Source organism: Acomys minous (genome assembly GCF_964271855.1).
Source record: "Acomys minous genome assembly, chromosome: 18".
NCBI lineage: Eukaryota > Metazoa > Chordata > Mammalia > Rodentia > Muridae > Acomys > Acomys minous.
In genome coordinates this window covers 53,231,153-53,254,180 of record NC_140501.1, presented here as the reverse complement: position 1 = coordinate 53,254,180, position 23,028 = coordinate 53,231,153, and the positions used below count along the sequence as shown (strand labels likewise).

The following is a 23,028-nucleotide window of genomic DNA, read 5'->3' as shown; positions in this document are numbered from 1 at the left end:
TTGCTGTGGCCAGTCCATTTCAGAGCCCACCAAAGACAAATGGATACATCTATAGTGAGGGGTTCCATGTTGGGCTTAGGTACCTGTGACTTCACAAGCCTTAGTCTGCAAGGCAGCCTGAAGGCTGCAAACTCTGCTTACAGTTAGTGTGGACTCTTGTGGTCCCAAAGCTTCCTCCGGTAAGCACATCCAACTTTTTGACCTGCCAACGTGACATTGTTATCAACAAAGCTCAGACTCGAGATGAAGGCAATCAAGTTTTAAAAACTAATTGAAAACTTCATAGTGTTTTAAGTAAGCTTCTACATTTAAATGTTTGTTGCTGTTGATACTACTAGCGGCACGTCACTGTAGCTTCCTCTACACTTCCCTGAGATGCACTGATGTTGAACGCGGTTTTGTGCATTTGTAGGCTTTTGTGTATGTGCTGTAGAGAAATGTCTATCCAAGTCATTTGGCCCTCAGCTGATCTGACAGTTCTGTTGGTAAGCACACTTTGCATTTTAACTCTTTCTAAGATAAAGAATTAAAGTATGAATTTCTCAAGGGCAAAAACAAAACAAAAAGACAAAACAAAAACCAAACTTCAGAGCCTTTTAATTCTTACAAAGTACCTGAAGCACCATAGTTCTCCAAGGAACACTCCAGAAAAGCTGCAGAGCAAACCGAAGTCATATCTTGTGAAGAGGAAGATGAGGGCGATAGCTGGGGAAAGCCAGGGACATGGTGACATGCTGGGATCCCTCTCTAAAGAATTGTCTCCAAGGTAAAGGGAGAGACAGACAGGGATCAACTATTGGTCTTTGTTAAGAAGATGAGGCAGGTTTCACTCTAAACACTGTGAGAGTCAGGCTGTGGCAGTCAGAAGGCCAGATGAACCCTTCTGGAAGACTGCTTGCCTGGGACCAACAGGCAGTCGGCATTCAAAAGACCTTTAAGGATAAAAGAAAGCAAAGTGACAGGTGTGGTGGTGCATGCCTTTAATCCCAGCACTCAGGAGGCAGAGGCAGGTGGATATCTGTGAGTTTGAGGCCAGGCTGGTCTACAAAATGAGTCTAGGACAGCCAGGGCTGTTACACAGAGAAACCCTGTCTGGAAAGAGGGAGGGGGGAGAGAGAGAGAGATGGGGGGGATGGGGGGAAGAAAGAAAGAAAGAAAAAGCAGAGCATGCTCCATGCCACTTCTGTGCCAAGACTTTCGCCAAGGGTTCCCTTCTGAGGAAGGCTAGAGACCTGTGGGCTCCAGGAATCTCTCTGTACCTGATAAACATGTAGAACCTAGGAATGACCAAATCTGGACAGAAACGAAAGGATCCCCTTTCTCCTGGGATGATTGTAACGTAGGCGTGACTCATGGAAAGAAGAAGCAGGAATTCCAGAGGCCACAGCTTGTTAAGGAGATAATGGAGAAAGAAGCACAGAGGCGCTGCCCAGAGCCCAGGCCTTCTCTGGGGTCAGAAGAAGAGGTCGCTCTACTGCTCCACTCCGGCCCCCCACCCCCACCCCACCGAGGCAGCAGAAAAGTGAGAGGGCAGGGCGGCTTGCTTCCACTTCCGGCTTCAATAAAACACCTTCTCCAGGTACGAATTTAAGAACATTCCAGTGGGGTCCAGCCTCTCCCGGATGTCACAGAACTTGCGAAAGGCAGGGTACATTTTCTCAAAGTCCTTCCTGGTGCAGTTGTGGGCCTGTAGAAGCAACCAGAAGTAGCAGGCTTTGTCCTCACAGAGCTCACAGGTCAAGGGAGGCTGCTGGCCAGCACCCAGAGTTCCTGAGCCTGCGTGATGGCACTGTACCCCCTCTTCTACACACGATACAGGCCCCCAGGCAGAAAGAAAGGGATCTGGAAAGTACAGCTGTAAGGGCTTAGGATGCGGCACTGGTACCCCCCAACCCGGAAGGCCCAGCTCTGGTTCCACCACCACACAGGCCTTCACTTTTCTATTTGTTAAATGGGCACACTGATGCCTACCTTATCCGGTCCACAAGCTCCATAGGAAAATCTGATAAAGCGAAGGAAGTTTCTATGAAGAACCCCCAAGGGCTCTGCAAAGTCTAGGCTTCAGGTGCCATAGTGTAGGAAAGGCATAGTCAGGGCTCTAAGAGGCTCCTCAGTGTAACAGGGAGGAGAGCGCCCTCTAGTGGACTCAAATCGCATAGCAGCTGCCCCGAGGCCATAGGTGTAGAGGCAGGCAAGTCTGAAAGTTTTACCTTTGCCCAGTGGGGTCTGCCTCCAAACTTCTTCATGATGGTCTCATAGGCCAGCCAGTAGTCCAGCCTAGGTACGTCCTTGCCGTAGGGCCTAGGGGAGAGAGGAAGAAGGTGGTTAGCTGGCCCTGTGCCATGATGTGCCCTCTGTGACCTGCCCCTAATCTGGCAGGTGACTGGAGATCAGGCTGTGCTCTCCTTGCAGAACAGCACAGCCAGGCCAGGCACCTGGGGGCTTTTGCTCACTGCACATCCCCAAGGGTTCCCCCAAGACTTTGTCTCTTCTTGTATTCGCCAGTGGTACCTGGACATTACTGTGAGTTTAATTTTGGTAAAAGACAGACTCCTAAGGCAATGGAGGCGAAATACTCCTCTTGCCCAGGTCATTGCTTTACACAGGTTAGCTACAATAGTACACAACAGATACAGTGTATTGTGCAGGCGTGCAGCCTAGCTGTGTGCAGAGGTTATACCATGGAGGTTTGCACAGGGTGATGATGTCCCTTGTGACAAAACTGCTAGTGGTGTGTTTGTCAGAATAAGTCTCCACTCTAACTATCACACAATATGCCCATGCTGGTCATGCATACAGTATTCAAACAATATACAAATAATACAAAATTTCTCACATATAATACTTAAAATACACAATATTTATGTACAACACACACCATAGTTACACAGCTAGTATTCACACATGATATACATGCATAACACACATGATATTTGCACAGCACCCACACATACAAGTCATATACAATACTCACACCCCTCTCTGTCTCTGTCTCTGTCTCTGTCTCTGTCTCTGTCTCTGTCTCTGTCTCTCTCTCTCTCTCTCTCACACACACACACACACAAACACACACACACACACACACACACACACACACACACACGCACACACACAGCTTTGGTGAGTGCCTTGGGATCCCCACATGACTTCCTTCACATCTGGTAAGCAAAGCTGTGTAACCTACTGTCTCTAATTGGTCCTCTCGCCCAGCCCCAAAATGACTGATCCCCAAATCTGGCTTCAGTGCTAAGATTCCAAACAAACATGCTCAGATGCATCCGTGGCAACTCTCACTTCTGCATTTGAACTCAAATTCAAGGAGGGAAAAGATGAGGAGACACGCAGAGCAGTGACACATGAACGAGATGAAGAGACATGCAGAACAGTGACACACGAGCCTCACCATAGCCATGCCCTCTATGAACTAGTCCACCGCTCTTTCAGGAAGTCTTCTGTGGCTCTTCGAGGCTCCCTAAAAACTATACATTTAGTTGTTCCTGGCTTTGCAGTGATTTAGAGCCATCCCCAAGGGGAGGAACACCCTAAAGAGATCAGGGTGCTTACTTTATTTTTCAAAGCCAGAGAAGGCTTTGCAACGTTTGGAGGCATGAAGTGAGATGGGAGGAGGGGCAGATGGCAGATGAGGGATACAGCTTAGCAAGAAACCGGAAAAGACAATTCCTTCAGGTGCCTCGCGCTGGCTGAAGAGAGAGGGAAAAGAAAGCCAGGCACGGGATTGACAAGTGCATCCTCGCAGGCAGGGACCTAACTTAGGGTATACGCCTCTCTTCTGTTGAACCTAAACTTGTCTCAGAGTCCATCCCGACACAGCATGGCTTCCAGGCCAGCAGGCATCTTACAGGCATGAGCACGTGAGCTAGAAGACAGTGCTCATCCCATTACATAGTCATCACAAACAGCTGATGGTCCTCATTAGTATCAATTCACTATTGATGCCAGAATACAGTGGGGGGCAGCATAGCCTCTACGTGGCATAGGTCACAAGCGACCACAGGGAGGGAACATCATAAGACCTCAAAGGAGTGCGCTACCGTCTCCAGCTGCTAAGATGGGCGTCACCTCCCAGTAGAGAAGGCGGGAGATGAAGGAAGAAGAGGAAGCCCCTTTACGCACGAGGGGACAGCTCCCTGCACCCTACCCCCTGCAGAGAGTGTCACCTGTACATGATGATGTTCATGTAGCAGCTGTCCCTCTGGAAGCAGGGGCTCAGCAGGATCTCATCACCTCGGGTGAAGCGCACCTCCACGGGGAAGTGGGCCACCACTTTGGGGTGAGCCTCCAGCATGGCCTTGAGCTCCAACAGGGCCTCCTTGGTCTTCTCCCTGTCCTCCGCCCGGGGAGAGATTTCAGAGTTAAGAAGAGATGACCCCAGACCCCAGTCCTTCTCCCAGCCCCATGGGACCTGAGTACTGGGGACTCATGGTGATAGGGACTCCCAGCTCTAGAGTTGTTGCCCCCCCCCCTTTTTATTTTCAGGGTAGGTCTTGGGGAGTGCCCTATCTGGGGGAAGGTCTTAGCTGGGGATAGCCCTGTCTGGGTGTGGCCCTACCTGGGGATGGCCCAGTCTTGGACGTGCTGCTTGAAGCGACACTCGTAGGTGAAGATCTTGTGGCTGAGGTTGCTGCTCTCCTTCTTGCGGTTGAACAGCAGCCAGAAGAAGAAGCGGTTGATCCAGCCCACCAGGTACGGCACAAAGGTGCTGTGGGGGCAGGGCGGAGGGGTTGGCGGGGGGGAGGGAAGTATTTACTGTGCGTCAGCTGTGTGCAGGCATGGAGTGAGTTCTTTTCAGAGGAGGCCCTCACTTCTCACTCTTTGTCTCCCAGTGGCCATGTTGTGTCCAGGCTGAGCCAGTATGGTGTTGGTCTGGGTAGGGACAGTGGCTGCTTTTTCTCGCCTTTCACTTACCAACAGCTCCTAAGATGCGTGCAATGTCACCAGGCATGGTGGCGCACGCCTTTAATCCCAGCCCTCAGAAGGCAGAGGGAGGTGCATTGCTGTGAGTTCGAGGCCAGCCTGGTCTACAAAGTGAGTCTAGGATATACACAGAGAAATCCTGTCTCGTAAAACCAAAATAAATAACAAATGTCTATGACTCAAAGCCTAGCTAGGCTGATTTGCAGTTTTAACTTTAGCAGGTGCCTACCAGGTTTAGCTCCATAAAGAATGTGCCATTCACCCTCCTTCTACACCCTGGGAGCTTTGATTTAATGCTTCCCAGAGTAAGCAGCTAAAAGTGGCCAGTGTCCTGGGAGAGGGTCTTGGATTAGACTTCTGCCCCTAGAAACAATGCTGGGAGTTCCCTAGGGAACTATAAAAGGAGAACCCAGTGCTTCTTGGATGAAGCCACAACTACGTCCCAGCTTTTGGCTCTAGAAACATGCTACTGGGGCTGGAGAGATGGCTCAGAGGTTAAAAGCACTGACTGCTCTTCCAGAGGTCCTGAATTCGATTCCTAGCAACCACATGATGCCTCACAACCATCTATAATGTGATCTGATGCCCTCATCTGGTGTGTGAGTGTCCATGCAGGCAGAGCACTGTACACATAATAAATATATCTTAAAAAAAGAAACAAGTCACTATTTTCAAAATCTATACACACACACACAAAGAAACATACACAGACATACATGTACACATGTGTGCACACACATAGAGACATACATGCAAATGTAAACACACACATACATAAACATGCAGAAACACACTTGTACACACATGTGTATATTCAAGTAGTCACAGGCTCCCTTTTTTCTTAATGAAAACCCTAAATGTTTATTGTAGCTATGACACAAAGGCAAGAACACTGTCAGCATTGTCCCAGGGTGTTACAGGATGGGAGGGAGGGAATAACGTCCTGGGCTCTCTATCCAACTAGCATGCCTATATCTGTCCTCTGTGGCTGGGCCTGCAGGGCATGCATCACAGCTGGTGCTGCCTGAGGCCCCAGAGCTGAGGCTCTCCAACTGTGACACATCACTGAAGGCCCAAGGAGCCGTCCCAATAGGCTAAGGATGTAAAGCTGTGCCCTTTGGGAACCTTAGTTACACGAGTACACAGAACCAGCAAGGGCAGCCTCAAGCCTGGCTGGATCCAGGCCCAGGGAGTGAAATCCCAAAGCTTATCGTGGGGACCACCACAGGGGAAGCCCACCCAAATACCATGAGTTCATCCCCCATAAAGTCTGGGGACCTTGACCAAATCAGTCACCAAGACAAAGAACAACTCAGGGTCCTCCACAGCTGAGCTGCCTCCTAACATCTTCCACTAAGGGCTGGCGGCAATAAGGCTCCTTCATAATGTTGGCATTCTTGGCATAAAGGAGGGGATGGTTATAGGAGACACAAGAGCCAGTGGATGGTTCACTTAAAGATGAGCTGCATGGCATGTAAATTATGTCTTAAAGAAAGTATCATTTGGGGCTGGAGAGATGGCTCAGAGGTTAAGAGCACTGGCTGCTCTTCCAAAGGTCCTAAATTCAATTCCTAGCAACCAAATGGTGGCTCACAAACCATCTGTAATGAGATCTGGTGCCCTCTTCTGGCCTGCAGGTGTACATGCAGGCGAAACACTATATACATCATAAATAAATAAATCTTTAAGGGAAAAAAAAAGTCTCATTTGCCATTGGTCAGAAGCAACAGAGCGATAAGCTTAGCTGTTGTGTGGAGGGTTGAGGGTTGCAGGGTTGCAGTAGAATCCGCTGCTGTGGGGCTGAGGGGGATGGTGGACAGTGTGGAACGGGACATATGAGAAACTTAGCCAGCACCAGCCAGCCTTTCCACCGTGTCCCACCTGGGCCTGTGACCCCTAGGCAGCACTTCCCTCAGGATAGATAGGAGACCTGCAAAGTGAGAGACGTGTGAAAGGCGTGAGGTGACAGCCTGCCTTACACACCATCCTCCTTCCAGTGGGTGGGTGAGGGGCTTAAGCCATCTCACATGCCCTGAGGTAGACTCTATCACTGCACTCTCTCTTCAGACACGGAAACTGAGGCACGGAGAGGTTACCAACATTGCCAGAGAGAAAACTCTATAACTGGCCTGGGAGGCAGTGAGGATGGCTTCCAGGAGGGGAACACAGTGGTGGCAAAATAAAATTCCAGGAGGGAGCGTTCTTTTCCTCCTCTCTTTCCATTGGGAAGCCAGAACAATGTACCTGGATGACCACACACCATTGTCAGTGACAATGTTCCTTCTGCTGCCAACAGCATGCCACTGAGTCTATCTACCATCTCAGTACCACTGGGACACCCACTCTGATGGTGACAGGCCAGCTTCAGTTGCCCCGAAACCTTTTAGCCCGCGTCTGGCCTCTCCTGCTACTTGTTATTGGTCTGACACTTGTACCTCTCAGAGATAGCCAGCACTGTGGTTTGGGTGTGGTCCCTCCAAAGCCTGTGTGTTAAGGGTTTGATCCTGGAGTCTGGGGAGATGGCTTGGATAATAATAAGATGCTTCCTGTGTAAAAATCAAGATCTGATTTCAACTCTCCCACAGTCCATGTAGAAAGAAAGAAAGAAAAAGAAAAAAAAAAGCCAGGATGGCAGTGTTTGCTTGTAACCCCGGGGCAGAGAGAGTGGAGATAAGCACAGCCTGGGGCTTGTTGCTCAAACTGTCTAACGAGAGGCTGTATTGAAAACTGAGGTGGAAGTGAAGGAGGAGGATGCCTGGTATTGACTCGGTGCACACACACACACACATGCACACACACGTGTACACACACACACACACACACACACACACACACACACACACAAAACCTCCTTTCTTTAAAGTGATTTTCTCACATGTTTTCTCATAGCAACAAAAAACTGACTGACATTTAGTATCCGTCCACCCAACCACCAAGCCACCCATCCACCACTTTTTCTTTTTTTTACCTCCACTCCCACTGACTTAACACAGGCATTGCTCATGTGGACTCACCCCCGACTTCCCCAAGATATATATATATATATCTTCCTCTTGCCTCTCCCAGTCCACTGGCTCGCGGCCCCTGGGGCGTCTTATTAAAACTATGCCTTCAAATCCTTGTAATGATGTTGTTCTTTGACCTTAGAGTGAACCCTAAGCTCTCCAGGTGGTTCCAATGCACAGCCAGGGCTAGACCCAGGAGGCAGACCCAGGAACTTGCAGGTGTGAAGGTGGGGCTCTTCTGAGGGATTTCATCCTCCGCAGCATAGGGGGGATGTGGTGACAGAGGACTCGTGGAACCCCTACCTGATCCAGAGCAAGAACTCCAGTAGATAGAACCCGACGGCGTAGTCCCAAAACCAGTTAGACGCAGAGGAGGGGGCCTGGGAGGGACACACACTGTGAGTTAGGCGCCAGGTGCTCACCTGCCTTCTGACTTCCATATTATTATAATGTCAGCCTGGAAGACACGTCCCAGGCGTGACTTCATGCTAGAGCGGGAGGGAGGAAAGTGAGATGGCCCACCTACCGGGACAATTTGGAAGCCTTACTTCTACATAGCGGAGCTAATTTCCACCACATGGGTCCCAGGAATTGAACTTAGGTCATCAAGCTTGGCAGGAAATGCCTTTTCCAGATGAGCTATCTCACTGGCCTGTATTTATTTTTCCAGAAGACAAAGATGCCATCTGCCCTCCTCCTGAGATCCTATGGTGTAGGTGACTATCAGCTACTGTCAACCTACAGCAGTGGTTCTTAACCTTCCTAATGCTGTGACCCTTTAGTACAGTTCCTCATGGGGTGACACCCCCCCAACCACAAAATTATCTGTGCTGTTACTTCATAACTGTACTTTTGTGGATAATCCCATTTCCGGGGGGCTACCGGGACAACAAACGTCAGTCACCCTGGATGGAGAGTGTGCGGGCTATGTGTGTGGTGAGGATAGAGTGTGCATGTGTGTTGGTGACTGGCAGCCCCAGGATGCTGTGCAAGGTTGGGCCCACACTGCAGCTACCTTGTCGGTGTGGTCTTGGTAGATGATGCTGACGTTCTCACTGTGAGGAAACCAGAGGAAGCGGAAGTACTCTGACTTCTTCAGGTGGCTGTCCAGGTTGTCGAGGACCTGGCGCAAGAGGAAAAGGAAGAAGGACAGATATCTTGACTGTCAACTTGACTGAGAAACACCTAGATCAGTGAAGCCGACCTGGGTGGGTCCGTGGGGGCGTCTCCAGAGATGGGTAGCGCATGAGGTCTCTCGTTGACTCAATGAGCCAATCTCTTGTTGGACTCATAATGTGAAGGCATTGTGAGGAGCGGCAAGGGGTCAAAGGTAGGGCATAGTTGGAGGAAGTGGGTAACTTGCCCTGGTCCCTCACTGTACTCCCTTTCCTCTGCTTCCTGCTCTGTCTATTGTGCCCTCCCTGACATGATGGGCAGAACACCTTTTCTCATTTAAGATGCTTCTGTCATGCACTGGTGACAGTAATGCAAAGGAATGAGTCCTGAGCCGGGTACAGTGGCGCACACCTGTAATCCCAGCCCTTGGGAGGCAGAGGCAGGTATATCTCTGTGAGTTCGAGGCCAGCTTGGTTTACAAAGCGAGTCTAGGACAGCCAAGGCTACACAGAGAAACCCTGTCTTGAGAAACCAAAACCAAAACCAAAACTAAAACCAAACCAAACCAAACCAAACCAAACCAAACCAAAAACAAACAAACAAAAATAAATAAATAAAGAAAAAAAAACTAGTCCCAGGAGAGGCTGTTATTCACAAGAAGAAGTCAGGAAGCCCAGAAGTCAAGACCTAGCTGTGTCTTGGCTTACTTCCAATAGGAGAAAATACTTAAGTTGTCTTAATATTACCAAATAGTATGGTATACATCTTAAAATATGCTGGGTGTTAAAATCACTCACATATGTATTGACTTTCCCAAGTAGCTTAGAGGAGATGAGCACCATCCTAGCTCAAGGAATGATTAGTGGTCTGTACAGACTCGAGCCAGTGTCAGCAGCCAGTGGGATTGTTATGAAGATCGAATGAGATCATATGACCAGAAAGTACTTAAAATGGTACTAGGCACAAGAGAGTCTCTACAAAGGCTCCAGGTCCTGCATCTAGTACTATTGAGTTTATGCTAATTGTCATCATTGTCATCATCAGCATCTTTGTCATCACTATTTTCACCACCACCATCACACTATCTTCATCACCACCATCTTTATGATCATCATCTTTAACTTCACTACCATCATTGCCATCAGCACCACCACCATTATCTTCATCACCATCACGATCCTCCCCATCACAAGCTGCTTCCTCATCACCATCATCACCATCATCACCATCATCACCATCATCACCATCATCACCATCACCACCACCTTTGTCTCTGTCATTACCATCACTATCATCCTCATGTTCATCACCATCATCTTCATCATTGGATCCTTACTACCTCCTTGGAGATGGTATCACAGCACAAATGTCTCTAAGGAATTCTCCTCATGGAGGCCAGCAATGCTCTCCTGGGATTGATCTGACCTGGGTATTAATCTGACTCCCTGTGGCCTGCTGTGGATGCCCATTACCTGCTACTTTTGGGACACTACAGACTCCTCGCCATCTTTACTCCTGTCTAGCTAACCCTCTGTCTCCCTGTGGTACCTCTCTGTGCTCTCTCATCAGGCAAATGCCCTGTTTTCAAAGTTCTCTTTCCTTCACAAAAGTCCACAATTTTGGGGTGATCAGTTGCCTAGGGAGGGGGGTTTAAGATCTCTGTCACTGTTCTTTTTTTTTTTTTTTTTTTTTTTTTTTTTGAGACAGGGTTTCTCTGTGTATCCTTGGCTGTCCTGGACTTGCTTTGTAGACCAGGCTGGCCTCAGACTCACAGCGATCCACCTGCCTCTGCCTCCTGAGTGCTGGGATTAAAGGTGTGTGCCACCATGCCTGGCCCTTCTGTCACTGTTCTTTAGAATGTAAATATGTTTAGAGATTAGGGACAGATCAAGCCTGTGGTGCCTTCCATGGGAAGGGAGCTTTGGCATGTCCTCACAGGACAGGTGGGAGTCAATGCCCTTAAGAACAGCCAGTCTGGGGCTGGGGAGATGGCTCAGAGGTTAAGGGCACTGGTTGCTCTTTCAAAAAGGTCCTGAGTTAAATTCCCAGGAATCACATGGTGGCTCACAACCATCTATAATGAGATCTGTTCCCTTCTTCTGGTTTGCAGTTGCACATGCAGGCAGAACATTGTATACATAATGAATAAATAAATCTTACAAAAAAGAAAAGGTGCCACGCATGGTGGCGCATATCTTTAATCCCAGAATCCCAGCGCTCAGGAGGCAGAGGCAGGTGGATCACTGTGAGTTCGAGGCCAGCCTTGTCTACAAAGTGAGTCTAGAACAGCCAAGGCTACACAGAGAAACCTTGTCTCAAAAAACCAAAAACAAACAAACAAAAACAAAAAAAAGTTGTAAAAAAAAAACCCAGCTAGTCCCCACTTTTCCTAGGACAGCTCTCTACCCAAACCCCTTCCACATCTACATATCAGTAAGTCCTGAGGTTCTTCTGGGTTTTACAGCCCAGCAAGTTTCTGACCAAGGTATCTCTTGGGCCAAGGAAGGTTGGGTGAAGTAAGATCCTGCCCCCCAGGGCATCAGAGGTCCATGGGAGCTGTCTGAGGGCTGGGACCCTTTGTCAGGACTTCCGTTTGTTTTCTGAGGCTGGGCAGCGGGGAGCAAAAGACAAGTACCTCTTTGAGGGTAGAAGGAAAGGATGTCTCCTGCAGGTGGAACTGTGGCACGCACTGCAGGGTGACGGTGAGGATGACACCTAGACAGCCCAGGTGCACCCGTGCAGCTTGGAACACATCTGCATTGCTTGACTCAGAACATTCCAGAACTGTCCCATCAGCTGTCATCAGGGTCAAGGCCACCACCTGGCATTGGGAGAGGTGTCACACTTAAAAGCCCTCCCTGTCATCACCCCACTTCCTGGCTTGTCCTTACGACAGAGGCTAGATAACTCCTATTCCCAGGAGCCACCATGGCCATCCGCACAACTTCCTAATCAGGTCTACTGTTACCACCTGAGAGGGCATTCTGGGATCTGAGGGGAGAAATGAGTGAGAGGAAAGCTGTGTCTGGCATCAGATCTCAGTAGAGATCTGGCCTCAAAATCAAGAAGCAGCTAGCTTCCTTTGCCTGGGGGGGGGGGGGCAGGGACGTTCTCTGAGGGCATAGGTCCCCAGCGAAGGTTCTTGACAAAGCAAAGTAAGCACATGTGTTTCCCGAGATGACACAGTATAGTGTGATCCCACAGCCTTCTCCAGCCGTGTGGAGTCTTCCTCTTCAATAGGGGACACGGATCCCCCTCCCTGCCCCCACCCCTACCCTAAGGAAATAATACTCCTGCCTAGTCTCAACTGACCAGAAACTTAGGATTTCTTCTAGTATGGAGGCATTTGGTGGGAAATTGATAGAGGTGCCCCTGGTGCCCACTTCTAAAAGAATGCTCTCTCTCTCTCTCTCTCTCTCTCTCTCTCTCTCTCTCTCTCTCTCTCTCTCTCTCTCTCTCGCTCTGTCTCTCTCTCTCTCTCTCTCTTTCAAGGATATTGAGGTCCTTCTCTGTAGTCCGCTCCCTGCTAATTTGGATGGAAATTGCTTCTGACATGTGCGATTGGTGCTTGGTTGCTCAGGGACAGAGGGCGGCTACAGCTGAACTAATCCTGATTAACAGTGACCGGAGAGCAGAGAGGAAGACCTGACAGAAATGGGACAAGGTGGCCAGCTGTGGTGAGGGGGGGGTGGCATCTCAGAGGCTGTTACAGGAGCCTGGACTCTGTTGTAGGTTCAGAGCCTGGAAAGATAGCAGGCCTGTGAGATGCATCATAAGAGAGTGGGGCGGGGGGCTCTGCATTGACTGCTCATGCGACCTTGGCGGATGATAGTTGTAACTGCCTCAAAAGGTAGGAGGATCAGACGTGAAGCCTTTGATTAATCTCCTGCTGTAAGCCAATTTGAGAGCTGTCCACCCCCTCATCTTGCTTCTACAGGTACGTATCTTAAAGTCTTGGTTGCCAGGTGGTGGGTTTGGTGGAAGCCACATTAACACATAACACATCTAGCCTTGTCAAGGATGGAGGTTGTGAAAAATTAAGATTTGAAGTCTATCTGGGAGAAATACATTATTGGAGGCATGCCCTGGAAGGACCCCCTCCTGTGCTTGGCCCCTTTTTCTGTTGCTGACTTTAGTTCCTGGCTGCTGTGTAGTAATCAGCTTTCCTGAGTCCCTTCCCTTCCTCCAAAACCATGAGCAAAATGTACTCCCCCTTCTTGGACGTGATTTTCCTCAGACATTTTGTTATGGTGCCAAAGAATGACCAACATAGTTGCCGTCAGTGTGACACAGCATAACACAGAACAAGCTCTCCCCTGTGATTCCCCGGCCTGCTCAGTGGGGCTTCCAAAGAAAAGTAACCAATAAATCCAATGTGGGTTTTTTAATGGGTGGCCACTTGAAATTAATTTTATACGGGATGACTAGTGTGTAGCAACTGACATGGCAGCTTGACATCAGACCTGGATAGTGGAAAGAGCTGGGCTCGTATCCTGGGGGTATTGTTAGGCTGCCTCTACCCCCAGCTACCCATGGGCCCCTGGGACCCAGCTTTTAGATGGCAAAAGCCAACAAGAACTCCAAGTTGCCAGTGTTAAAAATTGAAGGTGTTTGGCCTTCAGAAAGGCTGTTCCTGGTGTGCTATGTACCATGTGTGCTAATTCATGGCCTTAACTCTATTTGTCTTCTCCCTGTGGATTGGGCTATCTTCACTTTAGCTAAGGACCCAGAAGCAAGGTACCCAGAAGCTAGGGTCTACCAGTGCATGCATATCCGTGGAGTGATGGATATAGGTTAAGATTCAAGCTGCAGTTTCCAAATTAGTACTCTTAACCACTTCCCCAAACTGGACTCTCATCACATGAAGTTAAAGATGTGACAGACTCTGCACAGTTCGCCCCTGTACCTTCCCCGGGTCCTACCTCCACTGCTACATTGGGGTAGTCTCATCTCCCGTCTGCTTCCTGGTTATAACTTCCAATGGAGTTGCTGCTCCCTCCCTGCCTGGTCCCCCTCCCCTGCCTTGTGCTGCCCATAAGGATACAGGATATGCAGGGGTGGGGATGATAGTGTCCCTTGGGCTGGGTAAAGCACTCACAAGCCTGGGGTTCTTTTAGACCTAATAAAGTTTAAGGAAGGAAAAGGTATTTCTGGGGGTACCTGTCTGAAGCCCATGTGGAGCTGTACCTGCCCTGCCATGAACACAGGAGACCCACCTAAGTGGCCAAGGACACAAGAGCCAACTCACCTGGGTGGCCAGGATGCCGTGCTTGATTCCTGTGTTATGTGTTCCGGACCCTATGACGCCAGCAGCTGTCACATCAGACACCGCTCCCAGACTGGGCTCAGCAGGTAGAACGAGAGGAGCATCAGAGATCAGTTAGGCTGCTCAGGACCACGGGAACCCCAGATGAAGCAGGTGCTTCTTGGGGCAGAAGACTCTCTTTCTGCCTCAGAATTCCCTTTTCACCTTTGATGGCCCAGCTTATGATCAGACCATCTCTCTGGACCCCAGTTTTCTGATCTCCGTGGACAATCAGATTAGCTGGTTGGGGCATGGGCCAGTTTTCAGGGAGGACTATATGTTTAGTCTTTTGAGGTCTCTGAAGTTTAACAGGTCCCTTCCCCCCCCCCCCCCATACCCCAAAGGCATCTTCTGCAAGCACAGCCACATGATCTGGCTAAGACTCTTCTGCTCCCAACCCAGCAAGGCTCATGGTACTGTCTTGGTCCTGCCTCCCTGAGATGGCAGGAAAGGAGGGGAAGAGAGAGAGAGAGAGAGAGAGAGAGAGAGAGAGAGAGAGAGAGAGAGAGAGACCAGTCACCAGTCCTATTTGGAAACATACACAGCTTCCTTGGGACTCCAGAAGAAATCTAAGCTCCTTAGACTGGGGTCCAGGCCCAGAATGAATAGTGATAAACTTAGGGTTCTCTGAATCTTTTGCTACCCCCTCAACATACCCCTGACATTGCACCTATTTCCTGATCAACGCTGGTCAGTTTCTGCATCCACCTGCCCCTTGCTGGAGCTCCTCAAAGGTGGGGGTCTAGGTTTTGCTTGTCATCCTGGCTTTTGGAGAGGTGGGGACAATGGTCTCTATACTGCAGAATGGTGGGGACTATGCCAGAAAGGCTGAGGCAAGCCGACCACCAATGCTTGAAGATCAATCACAGATTTCCACAGGGTTAATTTCAGCTGTAGTGAGATTTCTAGACCAATGTTCCAACATCTGGCAGTGCTTTCTCTTGGGTGAGATCCACAGTCACAGACCGCATTTGACTGCTGTGTCGATGGCAACCCCTAGCACTAGGGTAAGCAATGGCAAATGCACTTGGGTGGAGGGACAGAGGCCATCTCAGGAAATACCACCCTGCTCTTCTGCCCTCCAGGACTGTTTTTGCCTGTCTTTGTGGGCTGGCCTCCATAGTTGTGTATTTCCAGTTGTATATTGAGGCCTTTTGGAAAGACTCAATCCTTAATCGCCTCATCCTGGTTCAAGACCATTGCTCAAAACTCTGCTAAACACGGACCTGTTTCCCCCTTAACCCACGGGGCATGACAAGGCAGCCTGAGTAAGAAAGGCAGAGAGCCTTGAGGAAGGGGCACACCCCAAGAAGCATGATTAACTCAATGCTTGATCTTTGAGAATGGGGCCCAGAGCAAGGAGGGAGGAGGCAGCCCTGGCCCAGGTGGGGGAGGGGAGACTCTTACTTAGACAGCGCCAGGCCATGCTTTTCCAGCTGTGGGTGCAGGTCAGCCAGGAGGACACCCGCTTCTACTGTCACTTGCTTCTTCTCCTGGTCCACCTGTAAGGTCAGCACAGACTGCGATGAGCTAGGCCACACTTGGGCCCTTGCTTCCCTGGGATGGGAGCATGGCTACCCTAGCCTGCGGTCAGTTTGAGCCACTCTTCAATCTAAAGCCAGGGGAGGCGGGTACTGAGCCCCAAGAAGGCTGGAATGTTGCGGGAAAACTTGTTTTTGAAACAGTACGTAGCCCAGGCTAGCCTCAACATACAATGCTTCTGTGTCCACCTTCCAAGTGGAGGGATTACAGAAGCGTGCCTTAACTCCTTGGTGCCTGTCTCATGACGTCAGTTATTTATTTAGTGTTGTAAACAGAACCTGGGCCTTGGTGCATGCTGGACACGCACTCTCCACTGAGCCCCACCTCTGGCCTTTTAGAATGTTCCATGTGACTTCTCTTTTCACAGGGGAAAGAAACGAGAGTCAGAGAAGTAAAGAGCTTTGCCCAGGGACACTTGGGCTAGCCTGGGGACTGGGCCACACTCTTATGTTTCTGCACCCTGTCCACACTGGGGAAAATGGGACAGGGCCTGTTGCCACAGGACCTGGTCTTGCTATTTGGAGGACAAAGTCTCTGCCTGCTCTCACCCCGAAGACCTGGCGAAGAACTGGGAATGGAAGAGAAACGTCTAAGCACAAACTTCCCTCTGGATGTCTGCTTCGGTCGGGTCAGGATACTGAGATCTGACTGCAGCGAAAGGGCCACACCAAGAGCCAAGGTCATAGGAGCAGAAACGCCAAATCCACAACCGCCCAACTGCGAAGAACTTGTTCACCCAGCCACTCAGGTCTCAGAGCTTGGAAAATCAATTGCTGGAGCCCACCTAGTCTTCACTAATTAGCAATCAGAGTTTATTACTGCCACGATTGATGTTTGCTCTGAAGTACAGCCTGTCAGTCTGAGTAAACACCCTCACAGTAGAGAAACCTGGGTCATTGCTAGCTGGTTGTGGGGGAGCGGGGGACATTCTGTGGAACTCTGCTCAGGGAAGCCAGCCCCAGCAGGTGAGGACTGGAGTCCTAAGCACACATTTCTGGGATCCCAAGTCCCCGAGGCAAGTGGGTCCTGGTGGAACTGCATGGATAGTGTTCCAACAGAAGGCTAGTGGCAGTTCTGAGTCTGGGTCCAGCTTTGCTGTTGTTTGCTGTGTGACCACAGGCAAGTCACTGCCTGTCCCTGATCTTCATTTCTCTATCTGTAAGCCTAGCTCGGTGTCCCTTTGTGTTCTTCTGCATTTGTCCCTGGGAGTCTACTCTCTCACACCTCTTTAAACGAGGTGGAACGGGAGCTATAGCAGGAGGCGGTGTGGACGCGCCCTGTGTGGCCAGAAAGGTCCAGGTAGACTTGACAAGTGGCCTGAGCAAGCCCAGGGAGGGCTCCGGGGGAAGGACAGGGACAAGGGTGTCACCCTGAGGACCCCGAGCAGGGAGAGGCTGGGGACTGAGGCGAAGGCTAAAGATTTCATGCCAGGAATCCAGGACAGAGACTGAAGCTGTTCAGCTTGGGAACAAGCTGAGGAGAAGGAGCCAAGGGCCCCAGTACCTGGAGAATACGGTTCATCTTGCCCATGTGGATCATGAAGCCGTCTGTACAGGCGATGTCCGAGGGGGAGTGGCCACCACCCACCACCTTCACTCTCTTGTTCTGCTGCCGAGCCAGGGCTAGCACCTGCCAAGACAACGCCCGTCAGGCCCTGTTCAGAGAGAAGCCAGGGGGCCTTCAGGGCCCGGCATAGCCTGCAGAGCCTGCTGGCTGTGGTGTGAGGCAAAGTTATGGGGAGTGCCTTTGGCATGGATGGACCCTTCCTGGCTTGAGGAAGAGAGCCAGAGAAATGGGCTGTGAGGTTAGTCTTGTTCCTCCTCCTATGGCAGCTCCAGGCATTCTTTCCATTTTGGTGTTTTTGTTTTTGTTTTGTTTTGTTTTTTTCAAGACGGGGGTTTCTCTGTGTAGCTTTGGCTGTCCTGGACTCGCTTTGCAGACCAGGCTGGCCTTGAACTCACAGCGATCCGCCTGCCTCTGATGGGATTACAGGAGTGAGTGCGCCACCGTGCACGGCTTGGCCTTCTTTCCATTTGGCTCTGGTGTTCTGAGACAAGGTCTTGGTATTGGTGCCCAATCTGTCCTCTAACTTGTGGTCTTCCTGCCTCCCTAATGCTAGCGTCTGAGCCACCATATGGGCCAGCGTGCAGGGCTTTCCTTTTTGAGACTCATGTAGCCCAGGCTGGCCTCAAACTCACTGTGTAGCCAAGGGTGGCCTAGAACTCCTCATCTTCCCCCTGAGTGCTGGATTAGAGTGTGTATCACTACATCAGTATGTGCAGTGCTGGGAATGGAACCTGGGACTTTTGTGTTTATCAGGCAAGCTGAAAAAGTAACTTTCAATCACCTGTCTTGTCATCTTAGAGGCTTACTGCCTCGGTCTGCTAACCTAGGCCTAGTCCTGGAAGTGTCTAGCATCCTTATAACCTAATCTAGGCCTAGAATGTTTTCAGCCCCTGAGACTTACTGTTGAATAAGATCACTCTTTCTAGTTCATTCTGAACTCTGTTGTTGTTGTTGTTGTTGTGTGTGTGTGTGTGTGTGTGTGTGTGTGTGTGTGGTTTTTCAAGACAGGGTTTCTCTGTGTAGCCTTGACTGTCCTGGACTCCCTTTGTAGACCAGGCTGGCCTCGAACTCACAGTGATCCACTTGCCTCTGCCTCTCGAGTGCTGGGATTAAAGGCATGCGCCACCACGCCTGTCTTCATTCTGAACTCTAGCTGGCTGTCTCAACTCAGCTGTTCTGGCTCAAACTCCTCTCCTGGCTGACTGATTCCATCTGGCTTCTCTCTCAGCCTCTGACTGAATTGCTCTGCTTGGCCTCATACTAACCTTAGCAAGATATTCAAGCTTTCTGGCTCCTTCTTATTCTCTGTCTTCACCTGTGTCTAGCCTGTTCTCCCTCTGCAACTGGTCTCTGTACAACTCTCCTGGTAAAACTATCTCTCAATTCCACGAACTGAACTGCCACAAACTCAGCTCCACTGCACTGCCCTCAACTCACTGACTCAACTGAACTGCCTGAACAGAACACTCAGAGGCCTGCATCCTCTGTCTCCTGAGTGCTGGGATTAAAGACTACTGAGCCTAATCTTTTCTCTACCTGAAACTTGCTCTATATCCAGCTGGCCTTTGAACTCAGAGATCCGCTTGCTTCTGTCTCCTGGAATTAAAGGCATGTCTGTATTCCAGCCAGACCACTCAGACCTAGGTCTTTGGATATGATCTCTTTCTAGAGCAGCCATGTTCTGAATTAGAACTCCTCTACAGCAAGCACTCTACCAACTGAGAGCTTAAAGCCTTTAGAAGACACACCTCACTGCATTCCTCAACAATACAAAGCCTTCCAGAGGCATCGTAGTGACGACGAGGGCTCTTAATCTACCTCTATGCTGCAGCGAAGGTGCTAAAGAAACCATGGCTGACTGCAACCCATCCAAGGGATGACACAGGTAGATTGGGTCTGGAAATTTTTGGAAGAATAAAGATGTGGATCCGTGGCGTTACCTCAATGAATCCACTCACTTTCTTTACTCAAACACATCTGTCCAGGTGCCTCGGGACATATCTTACAAGCGGTGACACACAGCATTCCCGTTGGCGATTGGCTGGGGCTTGCTGGCCACACCGCCCGCTTCTCCCATTTTAGGCTGAGAAAGACATTCTCTCACACTGCCGTCCTGGAGTTTCCTGGTCACACACCTAGTTTTTATTTTCACTGGATTCTGTGGGCCCCCCATGGAAACACTACCCTTTAGCCTATTAGTACTACAAACAAGTCATGTGGCTACCAGCTTGTGTCAGAAAGCATCTTAGGTAGCTGGGCCAAAAAGCAGACTTCTGGCGTCCTCCATCATGCCCTAACTGCCCAGCCACATCAAAGCCACTTTGCTTTGCAGCTTCTCCCTCACTCTTGATGCTTTCTTGTCCCTTAGGGTACAGTCCTCAATCCCTACACTCATGGTGTCTTTCCCCAGAACCCTGATAATTCTCAGAAGGTCATCTCGTATGTGATGTAAATGGGAGTGAGTCTGTGCATGTGTGTTTATGTGTGTGTACAAACATTCATGCATATGTATGTGTATATACACACACGTGTACACAAGCCCGTGTACATGTGTTTGTGCATAGTCCTATGTGAGCATGTGCACAGGCTTTTTTTTTTCCAAGACAGGGTTTCTCTGTATAGCTTTGGCTGCCCTGACTCACTTTGTAGACCAGGCTGGCCTCGAACTCACAGAGATCTGCCTGCTTCTGCCTCCTGAGTGCTGGGATTAAAGGCATGTGCCACTACACCTGCTGCAAATGCACTGGCCTAAGTGAGCAAGTGACAGGCTTTAAGTGCATGTTTGTGCATAAATGTGTGCTCACACAGGTATCTATGCACACCAGTCTCTAAGTGTATCTGTGTATAGGCGTGTATATGTGTGCCTATGCACATGAATATATACATGTGCATTGGTTTACATTCATATATGCACTACATTCATGGATGTTCACGCATCTGCATGTGCACAAGCGTGCATGAATGTGTATGTATGTGTCTGTGAGTGAGTGTGTGTGTGTGTGTGTGTGTGTATGTGTGTGTGTGTGTGTACGCCCGGGTACAGGTATATGCAAAGTGAGTACAGACAAGGATGCCCTTGGGACCCTGCTGTGCAGGCATGGGATAGGCATAGAAAATTACAACAGGCTGCTGAGCAGGCCTGGAGCTGTGGAGAGGAGGAAGAAGAGCTTTGCCTTTACCCGTGCATGGGCACACATATACACACATGCACATACACCTATACACAGATACACGTATAAGCTGGTGTGCATAGATACCTGTGTAAGCACACATTTGCCGGATCAGGTCAGCAGTTTTTGACTGGGATAGGTTCTTAGACTAGGAAGGCTGTCCTCCCCTATCCCCTCCCCCACAACCCCAGCCTCTTCCAGGGCCAGGGCTGTGGCTGCAGGCTGGGCAGCCCATGTGGTGTTGACAGACACCCACCTCTCTGACCTCCTCCATTGATGTGGGCTGGTAGTACATCTCTGGGCTGCAGCCATAGGTCTTTGCCCAGTTTTGGAACCGGACTCCTTTGTACCCGTGGACCTATACCAGGAAAAGAGCCAGATCTCAGCAAGCAGGCCAGCAGTGACTCTATCCTCATGGTACGCTGCCCCACACCGCTCATCACAGAGAGGAGTGGACATGCCCAGAGCACAGAGCCCCAGCTCCCTTTGGCCACCAAGGTTCTTAGGTCAGGGCCAGTAGGAAGATCAAACAGTGCCGGCTGCTCTGACATTCACAGTACACACCGGTGTTATCTTGTGATCCCTGCCGGTCAGACGCATGGAAATTCTGCCCATTCTGAGGTCAAGGGGATAGCTGGGATCAAAGACAAGGATGAATCCTGATAAACCAGGGCTCGGGTCAATCTCTGCTCCAGGCACTTTGTTGGTGATAAGCCCAGTAGATAAGCCCAGTAGGGCTGTCTGGGAAGAGATGGCCCTGGAGGCAAGGGCTGTGGGGGGTGATCTGGCTTCTCTAGTGGGGAAGGGTATGTCTTAGGGGCTCTGAGGCAGTATCACCCATCCTGTTGGCCTCTAGCCTAGAAATGAGAATGGCGTTTGTTGCACACCACTGCATAGCCAGACACTGCTGGATCTTCTGTGTGTCCTATTTTATTAGAGCTTACATTAATGTCACAAAAGTGTAGACATTAGTTTTCTTTCAGTTGCCAAAGTCAAGGCTCAGAGAGGTAAAGGTCAGTGAAGGCATTAAGAGTCCAGCCCAGGCCTTCCTTTCTCATGTCTTTTCTAACACCTCAACAATTTCCCCCAAGTCCACTTGGAGGGCTCCCATGGCTCCTCCCAGGGACCCAGCCACACCTGGCTCACAGGTGCAGCCATGGACGCAGCTGCATCTATTGGCTGTATCATGGACCCCCTATCATTCCTACCATGGTTCCAGTGGTCAGTGGGGTCCGATGACTTGACTTGAAGCGTTCCTACAGAAAGAAGAACAAAGCCGTGGGCAGCAGGTGCAGGTCAGGCCACCTCAGCTCTGGGTTACCTCAGGCAGAATGGGAGTGGATGTTTAGCCAGGCAAATCAAGGCATGTGGGGCAATGGCAGGAAATCAGTGCTGAACAGGCTCCTCCTCCCCTGCAGAACCCAGGCAGTCTCTGCAAATAGCAGCTGAGCCCCACCTCCCGCCCTCTTCCATGGAGCTCAAAGGAAAGTTGAAAGATGGGTGGGTTAATTGCAGCTGCTGTGCTCCTAAAACCCTCTGCCTAAGATCTGAGACCAGCCTTAGGGGTCTGGAGTTAAAGGATGCCAGCCTGTCCCCCAGGCTCAGAGCTGGGCTGACTGCCTTGGTGTCTGGCACAGCCTGCGTCAGGGGCAGCTCTTGTACTGAGCCACCCACTTCCACACTGATCTATGTTGTTTGTGGGAGGGGACAGCTGGGTGACACTAAGAATCAGTAACTGGTATCCTACTGAAACAGATGCTTGAATCTCAGACTCCCCACGTGGATGGACAAGGTGTCTGAAAGCAGGACAGAAGCCTGACACCTCTACCTTCATTTTGTGTCTCTCCTTTACTGAAGCCATGGAAATACATATTGTCCTTAGGGTCACCTTGGGTTCTTTGTTGGTTTTTGTTTGTTTGTTTGCTTTTTGTTTTGTTTGTTTGCTTTTCTGAGACAAGGTTTTCCTGTGTAGCTCTGACTTTCCTGGAATTCGGCATCACCTGAATGCTGGGGTTAAAGGTGAGGTTCACCAGGAGGCCTTGGAGTCTAAAAACAACAAAAGCTCAAAGTAAAGACTACCATCCAAAGTAGGGCCATTACCCATGAAGGTGAGGGTGAGCCCTGGAGCCCAAGGGCTCATCCTTTGAGAACGGTATGCTCTTGTGTAGAGATGGGGAAGGCCTTGGGCACACAGACAAGCACTGGGGAAGCCTGGAAAGTTAACCACACAGCTCACCTCTTTGATGGAACGAGTGTGTAGCCGCTCTTCCTGGAATGCCAGGAGTGACAGAGTTTTACAATCTGGTGATCCTTTACTGTCCAGCAAGACAGGCTCTGGCTGTATCTTCCAGAATAGTAATTTTTGTGTATCCCAGACACTTTCCCTCTA

General features: G+C 50.0%; 1 protein-coding gene across 1 annotated transcript; it reads right to left on the bottom strand.

Moving 5' to 3' along the window:
• Positions 1-595: 595 nt before the first annotated feature.
• LOC311589289 (L-gulonolactone oxidase) lies at positions 596-21,997 on the bottom strand. The gene is made up of 12 exons (XM_084767598.1): positions 21,848-21,997; positions 20,896-20,997; positions 17,407-17,532; positions 15,769-15,863; positions 14,305-14,395; positions 11,692-11,877; positions 8,956-9,063; positions 8,244-8,320; positions 4,571-4,720; positions 4,179-4,343; positions 2,211-2,301; positions 596-1,687 (listed from the first exon to the last, which is right to left on the bottom strand). The coding sequence occupies exons 1-12, from the start codon at positions 21,848-21,850 to the stop codon at positions 1,559-1,561; spliced, it is 1,323 nt and encodes a 440-aa protein (XP_084623724.1). The 5' UTR covers positions 21,851-21,997; the 3' UTR covers positions 596-1,558.
• Between the last annotated feature and the right edge of the window lie 1,031 nt (positions 21,998-23,028).

What these genes read in the sequence shown, in the direction of transcription:
- LOC311589289 (XM_084767598.1), bottom strand. An exon ending in ACGGCATCCTGGCCACCCAG is followed by an intron (nt 11,878 to 14,304) that starts GTGAGTTGGCTC and finishes TCCCAATGCCAG; the next exon opens with GTGGTGGCCTTGACCCTGAT. An exon ending in GAGTTCTTGCTCTGGATCAG is followed by an intron (nt 4,721 to 8,243) that starts GTAGGGGTTCCA and finishes CTGCCCCCACAG; the next exon opens with CACCTTTGTGCCGTACCTGG.